The 19,306-nt window shown below is 52.4% G+C and overlaps 1 protein-coding gene across 2 annotated transcripts in view; it reads right to left on the reverse strand.

Moving 5' to 3' along the window:
- The window catches only part of LOC100153899 (serpin A3-8), a 99,813-nt gene continuing 86,064 nt past the window's right edge, over positions 5,558-19,306 (reverse strand). The window contains exons 1-5 of one of the 2 annotated variants that reach the window (XM_001928822.5): positions 13,567-13,702; positions 11,081-11,734; positions 9,140-9,413; positions 6,947-7,097; positions 5,558-5,947 (exon numbers count right to left, since the gene is read on the reverse strand). In XM_001928822.5, coding sequence (XP_001928857.4) covers positions 5,753-5,947; positions 6,947-7,097; positions 9,140-9,413; positions 11,081-11,732 — 1,272 coding nt within the window. In that variant the 5' untranslated portion in view covers positions 11,733-11,734; positions 13,567-13,702 and the 3' untranslated portion in view covers positions 5,558-5,752. Of the gene's footprint in view, positions 5,948-6,946; positions 7,098-9,139; positions 9,414-11,080; positions 11,735-13,566; positions 13,703-19,306 lie in introns of those variants that run through there. The other variant, XM_021099671.1, reaches the window with a different exon arrangement.

Here is a 19,306-nt window from a genome sequence, read left to right on the forward strand (position 1 = left end):
ATAAGAAAAATCTCAAATAAACAAGCTAACTTTACATCTAAAGCAGCTTGAGAGAGAACAACAGACAAGACCTAAAGTTAGTTGAAGGAAAGAAATCATAGAGATCAGAGCAGAAATCAATGAAATAGAAACAAAGAAAACCACAGAGAAGATCAATGAAACAAAAAGCTGGTTCTTTGAAAAGATCAACAAAATTGATAAACCCTTAGCCAGACTTATCAAGAAAAAAAGACATAGGACTCAAATCAATAAAATTAGAAATGAAAAAGGAGAAATAACAACGGACATCACAGAAATACAAGGGATCGTAAGAGACTACTATATGCAACTATATGCCAATAAAACAGAAAACCTAGAAGAAATGGACAAATCCTTATAAAGGTACAATCTTCCAAGACTAAACCAAGATGAAATAGAAAAGATGAACAGAACAATCACAAGAACTGAAGTTGAAACTGTGATTAAAAAACTTCCAAGAAACAAAAGTCCAGGAGCAGATGGCTTCACAGGCGAATTCTACCAAACATTTAGAGAAGAGCTAACACCTCTCCTTCTGAAACTATTCCAAAAAATTGCAGAGGAAGGGACACTCCCAAACTCATTCTATGAGACCAGCATCACCCTGATACCAAAACCAGACAAAGATACCACAAAAAGAAGAAAACTACAGACCAATTTCACTGATGAACATCGATGCAAAAATCCTCAACAAAATACTACCAAACCACACCCAACAATACATCAAAAGAAGTGTACATCATGACCAAGTGGGATTTATCCCAGGGATGCAAGTATTCTTCAATATCTGCAAATCAATCAGTGTGATATACCACATTAACAAACTGAAGAATAAAACCATATGATCCTCTCAATAGACGTGGAAAAAGCATTTGACAAAATCCAACACCCATTTCTTATAAAAACCCTTCAGAAAGTGGGCATAGAGGGAACCTACCTCAACATCATAAAGGCCATATATGACAGACCCACAGTGGACATCATTCTCAATGGTGAAAAGCTGAAAGAATTCCCCCTTGAGATCAGGAACAAGCAAGGATGTCCGCTCTCACCACTACTCTTCAACATGGTTCTGGAAGTCCTAGCCATGGCCATCAGAGAAGTAAAAGAGATAAAAGGAATCCAAACTGGAAAGGAAGAAGTAAGACTATCACTGTTTGCTGATGACATGATACTATACCTAGAGAATCCTAAAGACTCTACCAGAAAACTGTTAGAGCTCATCCATGAATTTGGCAAAGTCGCAGGATACAAAATTAATACACAGAAATTGATGGCATTTCTATACACCAACAATGAAAGATCAGAAAGACAAATTAGGGAAGCAATCCCATTTACCATCACATCCAAAAGAACAAAATACCTAGGAGTAAACCTACTTAAAGAGACAAAAGACCTGTACTCTGAAAACTATAAGACACTGATGAAAGAAATCAAAGATGACACAAATAGATGGAAAGACATCCCATGCTCTTGGATTGGAAGAGTCAATATTAGTAAAATGACTATACTACCCAAGACGATATACATATTCAATGCAATCTCTATCAAATTACCAAGGACATTTTTCACAGAGCTCGAAGAAAATATTTTAAAGTTTGTTTGGAAGCACAAAAGGCACAGAATAGCCAAAGAAATCCTGAAAAAGAAAAATGGAGCTGGAGGAATCAGGCTCCTGGACTTCATCCTATACTACAAAGCAACCGTCATCAAAACCATATGGTAGTGCCACAAAGACAGAAGTATAGATCAGTGGAACAGGATAGAAAGCCCAGAATTAAACCCACGCACCTACAGCCAACTCATCTGTGACAAAGGAGGTCAAGGATATACAATGGAGAAAAGACAGCTTGTTCAATAAGTGGTGCTGGGAAAACTGGACAGCCACATGGAAAAGAATGAAATTAGAACACTCCCTAACACCATACACAAAAATAAACTCAAACTGGATTAAATACCTAGATATAAGACCAGACACTAAAAACTCTTAGAGGAAAACATAGGCCAAACACTCTCCGACGTAAATGACAGCAACATCTTCACAGATCTACCTCTTAGAGTAATGACAGTAAAAACAAAAATAAACAAATGGAACCTAATCAAACTTAAAAGTTTCTGCACAGCAAAGGAAACACTAAACAAAATGAAAAGACAACCCACAGAATGGGAGAAAATCTTTGCAAATGAATGGACTGACAAGGGATTAATCTCCAAAATCTATAAACACCTCCTACTGCTCAATACCAAAACAAACAAACAACCCCATCAAAAAATGGGCAGAAGATCTAAACAGACAGTTCTCCAAAGAAGACATATAGACGGCCAAAAAACACATGAAAAGATGTTCAACATCTCTCATCATTAGAGAAATGCAAATCAAAACCACTACGAGGTACCACCTTACACGAGCCGGAATGGCCATCATCAAAAAGTCTTCAAACAATAAGTGCTGGAGAGGGTGTGGAGAAAAAGGAACCCTATTACACTGTTGGTGGGATTGTAAATTGGTGCAACCACTGTGGAAAACAGTATGGAGATGCCTCAGAAAACTACCATTTGACCCAGCAATCCCACTCCTGGGCATCTATCCAGAGAAAACCATGACTTGCAAAGACACATGTACTCCACTGTTCATTGCAGCACTATTTTCAATAGCCAAGACATGGAAACAACCTATATGTCCATTGACAGAGGTGTAGATCAAGAAGGTGTGGTATATAGACACAATGGAATATTACAGCCATTCAAAGGAACAAAATACGAGCATTTTTAGCAACATGGATGGACCTAGAAATTATCATGCTAAGTGAAGTCATTCAGACAATGAGACACCAACATCAAATGCTTTCACTGACATGTGGAATCTGGAAAAATAGGACAGAATGAGCTTCTTTGCAGAAGAGATGCTGACTCACAGACTTTGAAAAACCTATGGTTTCCAAAGGAGACTGTTTGGAGGGTGGGGGGATGCGCTTGGGTTGTGGGATGGAAATCCTATAAAACTGGAATGTGATGATCTTTGTACAACTATAAATGTAATTAATTCATTGAGTAATAAAAAACCGTACAAACACAACTTTAAAACAAAGCTGAATTGATAAAGAATTCAGCGAATACCTGCATATGTATATACATATAAATATTTATTTATATATATATTTTTAAAAGGCCAGCACAGCGTGACCAACAGGTGGGTCCTTCTTCTTCCTCTTGGTCCCATGGGAAGGAGAAGAGGAGAACTGGCCCCAGGCTCAAAGATCTGGAGCCCAGGTGCCCCCTTTAGGGAGGATCAGCCTTCTCCCAGCAACACCCAGACCTGGGTGAGGCTGCGCCCTGGACTGCAGCCCCGCTCTTTGCTCCTCTGGACCCAGGGCAGGAGGGACAGACCCTAAGCAGGGGCAAGTCAGAGCCTCCTCCAGGGTGATGCCAGGAGGCCCCAAGCAAGGGGCAAACAGCCACCAGGACTTGGATTCAGGCACACGAGGAGGTAATTCACAAGCAAAAGACACTCTTGGAGCATTTTTACTGCCTCTGGAACCACAGGATTCGGGAGCAAATATTTTAGAGGCTTCCTGTTTTCTTCCACATGTTCAGGTGTGTAGACACACACACACACACACACACACACGGGAGTGTGCGCACACTCTCTCTCTATTACTGAATCCAGTTTCAGGTAAGAACATTGAGGGCCAAGGAGGAACAGCCCTGTGTGGGGGCAGAGTGGCCTGGCTCCACCACATTCACAACCAACAGGCCACTCGTGCCCATCCTAGTGACACCACATCCCTCACCCTCAGCTCCTCTGCCCTCGGCTGTGTCCCGCTGCACTGAGTCAAGACGCATGACCGCGTCTCTCTCCAGGCCGTGTCTTCGGCCCTGTGGACCCAGCAGGAGACCTTCTCCAACTCGAGAAGGAGGCTGCTAGAAGGGAGGGAGTCCTGTCCTGGCGCACTGGTAACAAACCTGACTATTACCCATGAGGATGCAGGTTTGATGCCTGGCCTCGCTCAGTGGGTTAAGGGTCCTGTGTTGCTGTGGCTGCGGCGTAGGCCAGCAGCTACAGCTCTGATTTGACCCTAGCCTGGGAATTTCCATCTGCTGTGGGTGCAGTCTTACAAAATCGAAAAAAGAAACGAAAAGCAAAAGAAGAGCAAAAGGGAAAAAGAGACCCACGAATAGGAAGGTGGAGCCACCAGGAATTCAGGCAATCAAGCGCAGTATGTCCTGTTGCAGAGCCTGGCAGACCTGCACGACACCCCGGTCCCCTCCAAATTCATGCCTCCGCCTACCCCACCCCTGGGCAAATGTCACTCAGCAAATGACTCTGCCCCGACACTGGAAATCAGCAGAGGCTTTACACCTGAAGAGGCCCCAGAACGTCCTACCAAGAAACGCAGCCCTCCACCCGCCTATCACAGTGGATGTTTTGACCTTGACTCTGGCTCTTGACCTGGTCTGGGTGCCATCCCACCTCCTCCCAGCCCAGGCACCGTGCTCTCTCCAGGGGCGCTGGCTGCCAGCGTGCTGGGTGCACCCTGTGCAGCCCAGATGAGTGGCGGGGTCACATCTCCTCCATTAACTGTCCCATAGGACTTGTGCCACACCGAAGCCCTGGTCACCTCACCCCCTGGATTTCTCCCACGAATGACATTGCTGTGAAAATCTATGGGCAGATGGCTTTGTGCTTCCGAGTGTTCCTCTGATCTAGGAAGCTGGCATAACGTCCCGCCGGCCATAATTAGTAGCCATGGTGTGGCCTTGGGGGAAATGACGGAGCCTCTCCGTCCCTCAGTTGCCTCGTCTGTAAAATGGGCCGAGGTGTCGCAGGCATCTCAGGTGCTCATCACAAGCACAAACGGGTTATTCCAGGGGGAGGTCTGAGCAGCCTGCCTGGCAGAGAGCCCTCAAGCCCTCAGTCCTGGGTGTCGTCAGCATGAGTGCCTGGAGCTGTTTGCCTGGAGACCAGGCAGCCCCAGGTCACATCAGGGGGATGAAGGACCCTGGGTTCCTTTTATTGCGAGGGGGAGGGGGTTTGCTGCTCTTCCCTCCCACCCCCACTCTGGGTGGGGGATCCTCTGTCAGGGGAGGACACAGACCTGGTCAGGGGGGTGCCGCTCGCCCAGGAACCTGGAAGGAGTTCCTGTCCCCAGGTTGGGGGGCTGGGGGCAGAGGGGAGAGCCTGGGGGAGGGGGGAGGCCCGCTCAGCTGCAGGAGCCAGGGGTGCAGGGGCAGGGCCAAGAGAGGTCAGGGTTGGGAGCCCCTGCCAGGGTCAGCACGGGGGTGGCTCGTGGACCCTGGGGCCAGAGCCCTGGAAGTGGGCATCGGGCAGCAGGGGCCCCTCGCAGTCCTGGGCCTGAGTCCACTGGGCTTGGTCAGAGCCCAGAGTCTGCTCCTGGGTCTGCTGGTGAGACCGAAGCCCAGGGGCCAGAGCCTGGGAGCGGAGCGTGTGTGGCAGGTCGGGAGCTCAGCCTCGGGGCCCAGGTGGGAAGCAGGGGTGGAGTTGGGCAGATCAGGGCAGGGATGCACAGGAAGGAAGGAGTCCAGCTCAGAAAGATGCTTTATTGCTGTGCGAGGTCTCAGAGCCTCCGCGGAGCAGGGCGCAGGCTCCCTGGGCATGTGGAGCCTCCAGAGGGCGACTGTCACCTTCCCAAGGGTGAGCAGGTGGTGCCAGGCTGCCCCAGGGACCAGGGCACCCAGCTCCTTAATGAGGAGACCTGGCACTTGGAGGGGAGCTCTAGGCTTGACTGGGGTCGGTGACTTTGCCTGAAAAGATGATGCTCTGGGTGTCTTTGTGAATTATGGAAAAGAGAAAGGGCCTGTTGAAATGCACCGTCAAAAACTCTATGGATGTGAGTTCTATGCTGATTCCCGTGGCAGCAGCTCCTTCCGTGCCCTCCTCGTCCACGTCAAGCACAGCTCTGTGGACCACCTGTGGGAACACCAGTCATTACCCACGAGAGAACTCCTCTAAGGGGACTGACACTCATCCAGCAGCAGCTGCTGGCCTGTCACTGTGCCATCAGCCTGCTCAATCTGCTTGTTCCCCCGACACACCTTTCAGTGGGGTCACGCAGTTGTGATGCACGGGTGTGCAAACGGAGGCTCCAAGGCTCGAAGAGAGTTGCCCAGGGGTCACAGAGGCAAAGAGCAGGGGCTCCCTTCTCTCTTAAACCAGAGACGGTGCTGCCTCCCCACCCCCAGCCCAGCTGCAGGAGGCAGGGAAGCCCCTTTTCCTACGGACAACTGTCCACGGCCCGTCCACGGCCAAGAAGCAGATGGGCTGGGGTGCCTTTTGCACGTGTCCAGCCTCAGCTCCGTGTCCCTGGGGCCCTCGGCTACTTTGCAGAGGATGTGGTGGCTTCCCAGCCTGGGACCCCGCGGCCCCTTGGCATACAGGCATCCTTTGGCAGGTGGGATGCAGGGGAGACTAGGGGGCTGCCCGGTCACCCTCATTCTCTCTGACCACTCTGCTCCCAAGGTCTCCGTGCCAGGGCCCCTGATGTTCTTCCCGTGGGCTCTTCGTGTGTTTGCATCATGACGGCTCTATGGCCAGTGCTATCCTCTCTTTCCTCTGACCCGCTCTGCTGGGCACCACACACCAGCCAGGAAGCATGATCTTCCTTTTGAGGGGAGAAGTTGGAGGGGTACGGGAGTTTAATCATCTGCCTCTACAGGCTGTGAACAACGGAGCCTGGCCTGGGGGTCCCCGGCTTGACCTCCCCGGGTCCCTCCGCATGAGAGGCTTCTGGGTCACATCATCTGTCAGGTCAGATGGGGACCTGGCCACAACATGAGAGTCGCCCAGGGAGGGGGACTGAGTTACAAGAAAGGCAATGACTTTGCCAATTCTGGTTTACCCGAACGTCTCTCGGGCCCTCGCTTTTCACCCTCCGATGAGGAAGATGGACTGTCCAGTGTGAAGACTGACCTGGGAAACTTTCAGGCGTGCTTGATCTGTGATTCCTGACAGGTCAGCCTGATGGCTGAAGACTTTCTTAATGCCCAGGTGGGGAAGGATGTCATGCAGCGTATAGTCCCCGGAGACGGAAAACCGTGGCAGGTGGAGGGCAGTTATCCGTCTAGGAAACAAGAAAATAAACGTGAACTTCTGCTCGGAAGGCTGTGCCACTGATCACCCCTCACAGCACAGCCTTCTTGGTTCCACGCCCATTGCCGCCTTACCCCAGAAAAGAAGGTTCCTTTCCTCGGGTTCTTACCCCCCCAGGCTACATCTCCTGAACCCACTAGGCCTCCGTTCACCTCTGCAGGAGTCTATCAGGCCAGGCAGTCACCAAGGCTGGGGCTGGGGCGGTGCCCACGCCTGGTCCTGCTTCTCCCCCGGGCGCCTGCAGGGCAGCGCGAACCTCCCTCAGTCCAACAGGGAGTCCGCCGCTGCTGGGAGACTCTGCTGTGGCCACTGGCTCCATGGGCACCAAGAGGGCTTCCTGGAGGAGGTGCCATGGAGCCCGAGTCCCAGAGGTGGGAAGGAGCTGGCTGGGAACCAGGAGGACAGGGGGCAGGCGGAGGCACTTGCAGGAAAGAGGGAGGAAAGAGGGGCTGCGCCACAGCGTGGAGGGCAGGTGAGTGTGGGGGGCAGGGAAGTGAGGGCTGGGCAGGGGCTTGGGGGGACATGGAGGGCTGGGGGCTGCATCCAAGGGCCTTGGGGACATCAATCAACGAATCGAAGGGCCCCATCTTGCCTTCCACAACCATTACTCCCTTGGATCTGCCGAACCTCCCACTCAGGACAGTGGATCAAGGACTGTCCCTCTCAGGAGGCAGCTGAGCCCCAGAGAAGCAGAGGGAGTGGCTGGGGGACCGTGAGCCTGGGAGCGGGGCTCTGGGGCTGGAGCTCTCCCCCACCACCCCCTGCACTGCTGCCCACACACCCTCCCTGTGCCTCTTGCAGACACAGGGCCAGCACTGCCTCTCCCTCTGTTGTCCCTCTCGTTCTTCCACGTTCTGGCCTGTGTGTCTGCCCACATTTTATCCAGAATCCACCTGCTTCTCACACTTGCTGGCTCCCTCCTGGTCCAGCCCCAGCTGCTGCCCCTGGTGACTGCACTGGGCTCCAGGCTGGCCTCCCTGCCTCCAGGCTTGTCTCTGCAGACTGGTCTCCACTCAGCCCCCTGGGGGATCCCACTGGACATGACCCAATCAGTCATTCTCTCACTTCAGACCTTGTGCTGACTCTCTGTTTACATTCGGGGGCGGGGTGGCAGTCAAGGGGTCTGCAGCCCCCACAGAACCTGACCTCCCCGGGGGCCCTGACCTCTCCCAACTTCCCCCCTCCCTCCCTCTGCTTCTGCTGCTCTGGCCTCCCTGATCCTCAATCACAGCAGGCTCCTCCTGCCTTTGAGGCTGTGCACAGGCTGTTCCCCGTGCCAGGAATGCTTTTCCCTGACATCGTCTCGGGGCTCAATTCCTCACCTCAAACGTCATCTGACGGTCACCCTATTTAAAATCTCAAACGACGTCTGGGGTCGAATTTCCTAATCATTTTATTCTACTTTCCTAGGCCCCCTCCCCATTCCTTCCCTTTCGACACACCAGGGAATTCATTTCATTTGCTCCTTGTCCGTCTCCTCAATTACGCACTAAGCGGCGCGAGGGCAGGGGTTAAGGCTTCGTCTGCCACCCTCCCCTCGGGATCTAAATTAGCCCCTGCACGTAGTAGGTCCTCAGTGATCCTACGGACCCCGTGAGACTGGACGACTGATGAAAGGAGGGAGTGTAACGCGGAGCCCGCGCGGAGCTGACCTCAGAGCCGGCCTCCCCTGAGCCCGGATGCCAGTCAGGGTTCTGACCCGGCGCCCCCCTCAGACTGGCAGACACAGAGTCAACACGTGGGAGGGTTGGGGGGGTGGCAGATGCCTGAAGTCCGGTTCTTATCCGAGTGCGAGGCGCCTCGGCCCCTTACACAAAGGAAAACTTCAGGCCAAGGCCACGCAGGCACCAAAGGGCAAGGTCATTCCCGGCTGGGCTCTCCCGCCTCTGCCCCCGCCCAGGATGGGAGTGAGGCCCCGAGTGCTGGGGATCAGGAGTCCAGGACAAGAGGGAAGGGCCCAGGAGGCAGGTGCCCCCCACCCCCTGCAAAGCACCGGGTGCTGGGGACAGTCACCTCTGGTGCAGGGAGTCTCTCCACCTCCTCAGCGTCTCCGGGAGCAGCTGGGCTTCCACGGCCGCCATCCTGCCGTCGTCAGGGAGGATGAAGAGCGCGCTGTCGTTGCTGGTGTACGGGAGCTCCACCACCGTGCAGGCCAGCTCCTCGTCCCGGAAGTAAGGCAGGGTCCGGCCCGAAATGCCCATCATGGGCACCCTCACCGTCCTGTTCTTGCTCACGTGGAAATCTGCCTCCGTGGTAAAGCTGGGATCAAAGGGCGTCTTCCACTTGGCTGGAGGCAGAGGGAGAGTCGAGAGTCTGAGATGCAAGGGCTGCCTGCCTCTGCCCCCTCTGCCCTGATCCCTGGGGGTGAAGACACCCCACACACCAACACCCCCATGTGCCCCTAGGGGCGGCCTCCTAGGTCTGCACATCCTCCTGGGCAGGTGGGGACGCCCTTGGGGATGGGGTGATCCCCACAGGTCGGGGGGTGAAGGGGCCAGGAAGGAAGCCTGGGTAACTGTGCTACGTGAGCAACCAAGAGGGATGTGGGGGGCAAGGGAGAGGTGGGCGCAGGCTGGGCCTGGGGACAAATGGGACATCCTGGTCCTTGAGGGAACAGCGTGAGTGACCAGAGGTTAGGCGTTGGCCTCTCAGAGAGGGCACATCTCCGCAGGCTTGGGGACCAGGCTGGATCAGGAGCCCCATGGGGCCCGGGAGGGCAGGGCGGGGTCAGCAGAGGAGAAGGCTCGGGTCTCCCCACCCCGGGAGTTTGGAGCACTCAGTGGGGAGCTTCTCCAGCAGAGCAGAGCCCTGGGGCTTCCCTGGGCGTGTGGTCTCCCCACTTCCAGCTTTGTTCCCAGCCTTCCCTGTGTGCCCATGAGTGGAAGGAAAGCTGAGCTGCCTGGAGTGTCCCTGGGGCAGGTGGGGGTGGCACAGATTCGCAGGACAGGACAAGGCAGGGAGGGAAGACAGGAAAGCACAGGAGATTCGAACATCAAACATCCCAAGACAGATCTGGATTTTTTCCCAGAGACAAGCAATTCGGTGCCTTCATTTACAGAGGAAAACCCAGGCAGGCCCTGGCCACTGCCAGAGCCCAGCAGGAGCCCCTGGCTCGGGACTAACCTGCCTCCCCCCAGCCAGTGTCTCTTAGGCACCTGACCGCCCCGGGCTCAGTGGCCCTGGTGTCCTTATCTATTCCGGGTCCTCTCTGTGCGCTGCTGGCTTCCGGTGTGAAATCTGCCTTCCCGCTCATCAGCATCGAGTCCCGGGCTGAGGTGGGCAAGGCTCAGTTTCTATCCGTGGGAAGGGGCCCTGGACCAACCGGAGACTGGGAGAACCTCCTGTCCTGGCTGCTCCTCTTCCCTGAGGCTTCCTCCCCGTGAGGGCCTTGCCACGCCCACTCGCTTACTTATCAAGGAGCACAGTTGAAACCCCGGGGGCGGCCGGGCTCCCCAGAGGCTGCCTCAGGGTGAGGCCAGCTGCCAACCCCACCTCTGCCCCCAGAAACCAAGTCCCCTTCAACCTGACCCAGGTCAGGCACAGGCCGCGGTGTGCCAAGTGCAAGCCTCCCTGAGCGGGTCCAAAAGCGTCTCATTGCGCAGGAACCTGGCGTCCCGCCCGCCCCAGGGATCTGAAAGCAAAGCTCCATCCACCTGCCAGCCAGGCAAAACTGCAGCCAGCATACAGGTCTCCCTCTGCCCCAGGCAAAGACTTAGGAGGCTTCCGAGCCCTTAGCTTCCGCAATAAAAACTGCCACTCGGAAAAACCCCAAATAGACAAATCCTATGTTTGGGACACAGCCTCGGTGCCAAGCCCCCCTCAGCCAAGGGCAGCCCCCCCGCCCCCCGCCCAGTAATGTTTTAACTAAGGACACACTGGCTGAGGCAAGACAGAAATAAGCCCGAAGTTACAAAACTTCATGCGTTTCCCTCTGAACCCCAACAGGGCACCCACCTTTAAAGTAGATGCAGTTCACCAGAACCAGGACGGTATCCGGGGAAAGTTGTTTGAACAAATCCACAATTTTCCCCTTGGTCTTATTCTTCACATAGTTGTTGATGAACTCTACGGCAGCATCGGAGTCCTTAAAGCTGATGGAGAAGGCCTCGGAGAAGTACAGCTCACGGGCATCTTGGACGAACTTGTCCAGCAGCTTCAGCCGCTCATCCACGAACATGGCGTTGCCCACGTTCAGCTGCAGCAGGTTGCTGGGTTGGCTGAGGGCCCGCAGGAGGTGCTGGAAGCCCTGGTGGATTTCTGCCTCGGGGGTCTTTGTGAGGTTGAACTTGAGGCCTTCCAGGAGCTCTGTCAGGGTGGAGCCTCGGGCCCCCAGAGACAGGAAGGCCAAGGCTATGGAGACGCTCAGCGGGGAGAAGATGACGTTCTTATTGGGGTCTAAAGAAACCAGCTGCTTGTAGAGGCTGAAGGCGAAGTCGGTGTTGCTGGAGACGACGGCGGTGTTGTGCGCTGGCAGCTTCGTGATCTGGCCCTTCAGGGTCACAGTCTTTGAGGCAAGGTCATCCGCTGGGACGCAGTGGACCCTGGAGCAGAGCCCAGCCACCAGGAGGCCCAGAGCCAGGAAGAGGGACATGCCCTCCGCCCTCATGTCTGAAAAGCAAAACTCCTTTAGGTCTCAGAGGTCAGAAGCTGCCCCGAGCACCTCCCGTTTCCCCTGTGTGGCCTGCAGTCTGCTGTCTCTGCTGCTCTGTCACCTCCCAGGGGGAGGCACCTCCTGGGCTCCCATTATCCAGGAGGCTGGTCTGGGCTCCCTCTCAGCCTTTGAGCAAGTGCGAGAATGGTTCCCAGGCTCCCCAGCGGAGAACTGGGCCCAGAGAGGGGAAGGGGCTTTTCCCAGGTCCCACAGCAGGCACGCGGAGGAGCGAGGGTGAGAAGCCTGGGGTGCCAGGCTCCGAGGTGGGGAAGCTGGTGATGGGGGAGGTGCTATCCAGGGAGAACCCGTCCCCCTCCTGCCGGGGGAGCAGACACCCTCAGAGGGGACTGGGAGGCAGGGGCTCCTTTTCCACTAGGTCCCCTGTGTGTCCCCAGGTGGAACCCCAGGGAGGAACCCTGCCCTGACTCAGAGGCCACAGGGCCCCTCCTGGCCTCTTGATGACAAGTGTGACCTCAGGCAGGCAGGCAGGTCGTGGTGCCTGCTCACAGTGAGGGTTCAGTGAGCAGGGCCCCCAAAGGCATCGGGAGCAGAGCTGGAGCATAGGTGGCCCTGCTAGGGGCCGGGGGAAAGGCCCAGGTTGCTAGAGTGTTCTTTCCAGCCCCTGCCAGGTGCCCACATGGTGGGTGTCTCCACCATCAGCCTGGAAAGGCCTCCAGGTGGGGAGGAAGCAGCCTGGCCTCAGGGTCTCAGAGAGGTGAATGAGGGTTTCATTGTGATCACTTGTGATGGCTCTGTGGTGACAAGCAAGTGACTAAAGCTCTCTGAGCCCCAGATCCCATTTCTGTGCAACATGTTGAATGGCTCAGGTGACATAAATGATGCCTGGCCAAGAAGAGGAATTCTCGGGCTGTCACCTCCTCCACACGCCACCACCTCTCAGTATCTACAAGTTTCTCAGTATCTCCAAGCTGTGGTCCCTGGGGACAGGGGACGGTGCCTCTGCACAAAAGCCTGAAAGAGGCTGAGTTCAACGGTGGGGACCTCAAGAAGCAGGATTATTTCCCTTCAGCCTCTGCCCGCTCAGCGCAGAGTTTAGAAGAGATGTTTGGACGGCAGGGGGGTTAGGAGGGAGGAGGGGAAGAGAGAGAAAAGCAGAAGAGGGAGGGGGAGGCGAGGGAGCTGAGCTGAGTCTCATCCAGAGGCCAGCGGAGAGGCTGTTGGACAAGCCCAGGAGAGAGGCAATAAATCGCCACCACTCTTCGTTTCCTTTGGTCTCATGCAACCATTTCTTTCAAAAAGAGTTAAGCATTTCCCCCCCCCAAAATAAAATTTTTGGAGAAATAGCCCGTGACTGAGAGGCCAGGTTGGAGGGCTGGCTGTGTTTCTGAGGGTCTGTCCCTTCAGTTACTGGACAGACGCACCTGCCTGTCGGCTTGGCCCGGGGCCCTGGAGGTCTCCCTGGAGACCCTGTCGGCTCTGCCCAGAGCAGTGCCCTGTGCCAGGCAGGGAGACCACCTCATGGCACTCACGGAGGTCTGGCCCTGGCAAGGGAGGGGGGCACAGCTGCATGAGGGGCACAGCTGGCTCGAATCAGCATCCCACAGAGGCAGAGCCTGAAGGGACCCCGGAGAACTGGGGCAGGTCCCTCCCTTTGCAGGATGAAAAAGAGCCCCAGAGACAGGACAGGTCCTCAGAGGGCGCAAAGCCGTCCCCGCATTGGACACACGTCCTGCCTCCCTCCTGCCCCCGTGCCACAGGCCCTGGGCCAAGGCCTAGAACCTCCAGCAAAGGGGCCCCTGTGTCCCCGAGTGGGAGCATCAGGGCTTACCTGCCTCGCAGAGCGGGATGCGCTGAGTGGACCCAGAGCCACCACCTGCCCGCAATGCTGGGCTTTCCAGGGGCCGCTGCCCATTTATCCCTGCAAAGGTCCCCTCCCCTGTTTGGGAAATGTTTGCGGTGACAACACAGTGTTCCGTCCTCAGACTGGAAATGGGCAGCTGATCATTTCTGGTAACAGCATTTACTATTTGAATAACGTAGTTACACAAACTGATCACTTTTTGTACCTTAAAAAAAGAAGTAAATTTTGGAAATTTCCCTTGAGAGATTTTCTTTTTTTTTTTTTATTTTAAGAAATACTTACTGAGAAATGTGTGAATGCTCAGAATAGATAAACAGGGATGCTTAAAAATAACCCTTTTTTATTTCCAAGTTTATGGTTTTTGTTCCTTTTTTCCCCCGCTTATGATTCCCTCATTAAGGACCATGTGAAACAGAGAATGTAGAGGAATTGGAAAATATTCCCCTCGGAGTTCCCCTTGTGGCTCATCGGGGTTAAGAACCCGACTAGTATCCTTGAGGATGCAGGTTGGATCCTGGCATCACTCAGTGGGTTAAGGATCCCGCGTTGCTGCAAGCTGTGGTGTAGGGCACCGATGTGGCTCGGATCCAGCTTGGCTCTGGCTGTCGTGTAGGCCGGCAGATACAGCTCTGGTTCGACCCCTCGTCTGGGAACTTTCATACGCTGCAGGTTAGGCCATAAAAAGACAAAAGAACGGGAAAAGACAGTATTCCCCATACTTGTGTCACTCTGGGACACCCCCAGCTCCCACTCTGGTGTGTTGATGTCACTTTTCCTTGATTAGCGTGTGGATGCGGTAGGAATCTCCCAACACAAATTCAACTATGTTTTTAACAGGTAATAATACCCTTTGCGTATGGCTTGATTCCCATTCCCAGAGAAGGGACGCTCGCCTGAGCGCCCCCAGAGGGCAGAGGGTACCAGTGACCCGGGCCGCTGGTCTCTGGCGCCATCTGCCTTTGGAGCCCTGCTGTGTCCCTCGTCCTGGTCCAGCTGCCCTTCACTGCTGGTTCACTGTCACAGCTGCCCGGCCTTCATCCCTGGCCCCGAGGTCTCCTTAGACTCCCTCTGAGCTCATCCCAGGCCCCTCTTCGGCTCATGCGGAAAATCTTCTCCTTCAGTCCTCATTGTCACCACCCTCCCTCCACGACAACACTTGACAGACCTAGGACGTCTAGGGGTTCCACGGAGCAGCGTTTGGGAGCCACTGGCTTCGTGGAGAGGGTGTGGCTTCGGCATGAGATAAACTTGAACCGGGGAAGTCCTACTCACCAGCTGTGTGACTTCGAGCCCTTGACTGTAACTCTCTCCGGCTGCATCGCCTCGCCTCTGAAGCGCAGCTACGAAACGCCCCTGACCGCGGTCTGGCTAAAGCCGACGCAAACCGTCCCAGAGCTGAGCTTTACCAGGACAGGATGGTCCCCTGAGTGCTTGGGCGACATCTGCTGACTGTAAAGCATGGATGAGACTACAAAGATTTTGGTCCCATCCTTCCCGAAATGACAGTCGACGTCCTCTCAGGATCAGATTTTTCTCGAATTTTTAAGCTACACAGAATACCAACAACATAGAGGCTGAAACAAGTCTATCGTTTATTTATCTTTCTTGTAAGTCCAGATGGAGGCAGTGGGGTGCCATGGTGGTGCCACCTGTTTGGGCGCCGAGACTCCTTCTCTCCTGTTGCTCTGCTACTCCTGAGGTCTGTTTGCCACGACTCAGATGGCTCATGACTGCTCCACCTTCCGGTTAAAAGGCAGGCGGCAGGGATAGGCACAAACTTGGCTTTGAATTAAATGTTCTACTTGGTACCCACGCAGAAGTCATGTCCGCTTCCGTTCCATTGGCCAGAGCTCGATCCTAGGGCCACACGTAGCTGGCCGAGTCTGGGCAGTGCAGAGTTCTACGCTGGGTTCTAGCTAAAAGTTGGGGTGGGGGGGTTCCTTTGAGGGAAAATAAGAACGGACACTGACCATAATGACTATCAGTTTTACCTGAGTGTCCCCAAATTCCCCAGCCCCCCCAAAGAGCCATCATTTCCTTAAACTGAACTGACTTAGTCTAAGCCTCCATTTCATGTGAAGCTGGGCATGTTCTATCTTTCCTAGGTACCACTGAGGATGCCCAAGGAGGGCTCATGTGTCCTGGGGGCCCTCTGTCCCCTGGAGTTCCAGACTAAGACTCAGGGCCCCATGCATGACACCTCTGGCCATCTCTCAGCTCATTCTCTGAGTTCTTACAGCCTTCATTGCCCTGCTTTGTCCAACGTATTCATGCAGGCTTTTTTTTTTTTTCCATTCCATAAGCACTGCTCATGCAAGGATGGTTGATTCACTGTGTCCTTTAGGGCCTGGTCATAAGGGAATTATGACACAGAACAGAAGCAAAGCTAACAAAAGTCAGTTCTGTTCTCAAATCAAAACAGAATGGAGGTACCTCAGAAAACTAAATTTAGAACTACTGTATGACCCAGCAATCCCACTCCTGGGCACATATCTGGACAAAACTTTCATTGAAAAACACACACTGAGAGTTCCCATTGTGGTTCAGCGAGCAGTAACGAACCCGACTGGTACCCATGAGGATGCAGGTTCAATCCCTGGCCTGGATCAGTGGGTGAAGGATGTAGCATTGCCATCAACTGCACTGTAAGTTGCAGATGTGGCTCAGATATGGTGTAGCTGTGGCTGTGGGGTAGGCCGGCAGCAGTAGCTCCAATTTGATGCCTCGCCTGGAAACTTCCATACATATGCCTTGGGTGTGGCCCTAAAAAGCAAAAAAAGAAAGACGAAGAAAAAGATACATTCACCCCTCTGTTCACTGCAGCACTGTTCACAACAGCCCAGACAAGGAAACCCCCTAAATGTTCCCTGACAGATGAATGGATTGCATGTTCCATACACAATGGAATACTCCTCAGCCATGAAAAGAATGAAATAATGCCATTTGCAGCAACATGGATGGAACTAGAGACTCTCATTCTAAGTGAAGTAAGTCAGAAAGAGAGATACAAATACCATATGGTATTGCTTGCATCCAGAATCTAATATATGGCACAGACGAAACTCTCCACAGGGGAAAAAAAGAAACAAACAAACTCATGGGCATGGAGAACTGCTACCCGGTTGCCTGGCAGAAGGGGAGGGAGTGGGCTGGACTGGAGTTAGGGTTCATAGATGCAAACTATTACATTTGGAGTGGATAAGCAATGAGGTCCTACTGTCTAGCACCGGGAATTATATCTAGTCACCTGTGATGGAACAAGATAGAGGATAATGTGAGAAAAAGAACACACACACACACACATACATATGTTCTTTTTCTGACGTTATATATATAATATGCAATGTATGACTGGGTCACTTCGTTGTACAGCAGAAATTGACAGAACATTATACATCAACTACAATAACATTTTTAAAAAATAAAAAATAAAAAAATTTCGACGTCTTTGTCTCATGATTTATCCAAGGACCCTGAGATGGAGTTGGTGGAGTTTGGGAAAATTCAACCTGATGCCAACCTCAGGCTTGTCTACCCTCCCCTGCTTTTTCCTTTTTTTCTTCTCCGTCTTCTACTTTTTTTTCGACATTCTAATTGCCGCTGTTCTTTCTGCCTCTTTCAATTGAAGTACACCTCCCACGCTTTTCTTCCTTTTTTTTTCCTTTTTCCATTCCACTTTACCTTGTTCTTTCTGCCTTGTCTTTTTTAAAGGGTGCTTGAGGTACCCTATGGCCCCGGTTCCAGGATAGACGTATTCACTACAGGGATTTACCAAGTGAAGACTTATACGCCACTTGGGTTGCTAAAATGTGCGAATTAAATAGTCTGCATTGTACAGTATGTCCTTAGAGCATAGTTCATGCTCATCGTTTGCGCCTCTTAATCTCCTCCCCCTATGTTGCCCCTCCCCCTTCTCCCTCCCCACTGGCAGCTAGTCTGTCCTCCAAATCTGTGAGTCTCTTTCTTTTTTGCTATGTTCACTACATTGTCGTATTTTTTAGATTCTATGTATAAATGGTATCAGACAGTATTTGTCTTTCTCTGACTTATTCCACTTAGCACAACATCCTCCGAGTCCACCCCAGTTATTGCAAATGGCAAATTTTCGTTATTTCCTGTGGCTGAGTAGCACTCCATTGTATATACACATACATCTTTATCCATGCGTCTGTTGATGCACATTTAGTGGCTTCCATGTCTTGGCTATTGCAAATAATGCTGCCCTGAAGATTGGAGGTGCGTGTATCTTTCAAATGAGTGGTTTTTTTTTTTTTTCCAGATATATTCCCAGGAGTGGAATTGCTGGGTCACATGGTAGTTCTCCCAGGCTCTTCCTTTTAAAATATAGGAAGACATCTCTGTGCTTGAGCATATAAAGAAAATTATAATCTTGGGTTATAATTCTTGTATAGGTACTGGAGTCATTGCCTTTTTAAGTTATCAGTTGTCTGTGGATCTATGCAGGGAAGTCTGTGTCCTCTAGGTGAGCTGGGGTCCCAGCTGAATGGGAACTTTGTCTCTGTCATTCACCACTCCCACCTGTGACTTCTGCTGGGCAGGGAGAAATTTCCCCCTCTTGAGTTCTGGTGGCTGAACCAATAATGAAATTGACATGATGGAGTTCCCGCTGTGGCCCAGTGGGTTAAGAACGCAACCTTGTCTCTGTGAGGATGTGGGTTTGACCCCTGGCCTCACTCAGTGGGTTCAGGATTTGGCGTTGCCACAAACTGTGGTGTAGTTTGCAGATGCGGCTCAGATGGGGTATTGCCACGGCTGTGGTATAGACGGCAGCTGCAGCTCCAATTTCATCCCTAGCCTGGGAACTTCCATTTGCCACAGGTGCGGCCCTAGAAAGATGAACGAAAGAAAGAAAAAAAATTTAAAAACTTAAAATAAAATTGACATGAGAGATATTAACTGGAGATAAAGGAACACATTTTCTCTTCATTTGTCAAGTCACCTGTTTCTTTGGTTTTTGAGCCCATGGGCATCTGTTGTACTTTTTTTCTGTATTTCTGGATGTTTAAAAGAGTCCACACTTGAAAAAGCTTTTGTACCCTGTGTATGTATTAATGAACACACCTATCTATATACATGTGGGTTTACCTAATATAAGCTGATACAACTAAACTCACAAGTAGAATGAAGTTAACCGAAATTAAAATATAAAATAATGCGCAACACTCCTGTTTTATGAAAGAAGGAAACACTGTTCCAAAGACCTGGTTCATTTTTAATTTTATTCATTTATTTACTTACTTGTTTATTTATCTAATTTGCTTTTTAGGGCCGCATGCAGAGCATATGGAGCTTCCCAGGCTAGGGATGGAACTGGAGCCACAGCCACTGGCCTACACCACAGCCACGGCAACTCGGGATCTGAGCCACGTCTGGGACTTACACCACAGCTCATGGCAACGCCGGATCCTTAACCCAGGGAGGGAGGCCAGGGATGGAACCCGCATCCTCACGGATCCCAGTTGCGTTCGTTTCCACTGGGCCACAACAGGAACTCCAGACCTGGTTTGTTTAAAATGGACAATGTCAAAAAGGTTTTTTTTTAAGTGACTCAAGTAGGACCTTGTGAAAGAAGAACAATTGGTGGCATTCGCAACTGCTTCCTAAAGCAAACGCCGTCATCAGCAGACCGCACACTCCCATGCTGTTACAAGCACCGTGGCAAATACTGTCCCTAAATGAGGACTGC

Source organism: Sus scrofa, chromosome 7, assembly GCF_000003025.6.
Source record: "Sus scrofa isolate TJ Tabasco breed Duroc chromosome 7, Sscrofa11.1, whole genome shotgun sequence".
NCBI classification, from domain to species: Eukaryota; Metazoa; Chordata; class Mammalia; order Artiodactyla; family Suidae; genus Sus; species Sus scrofa.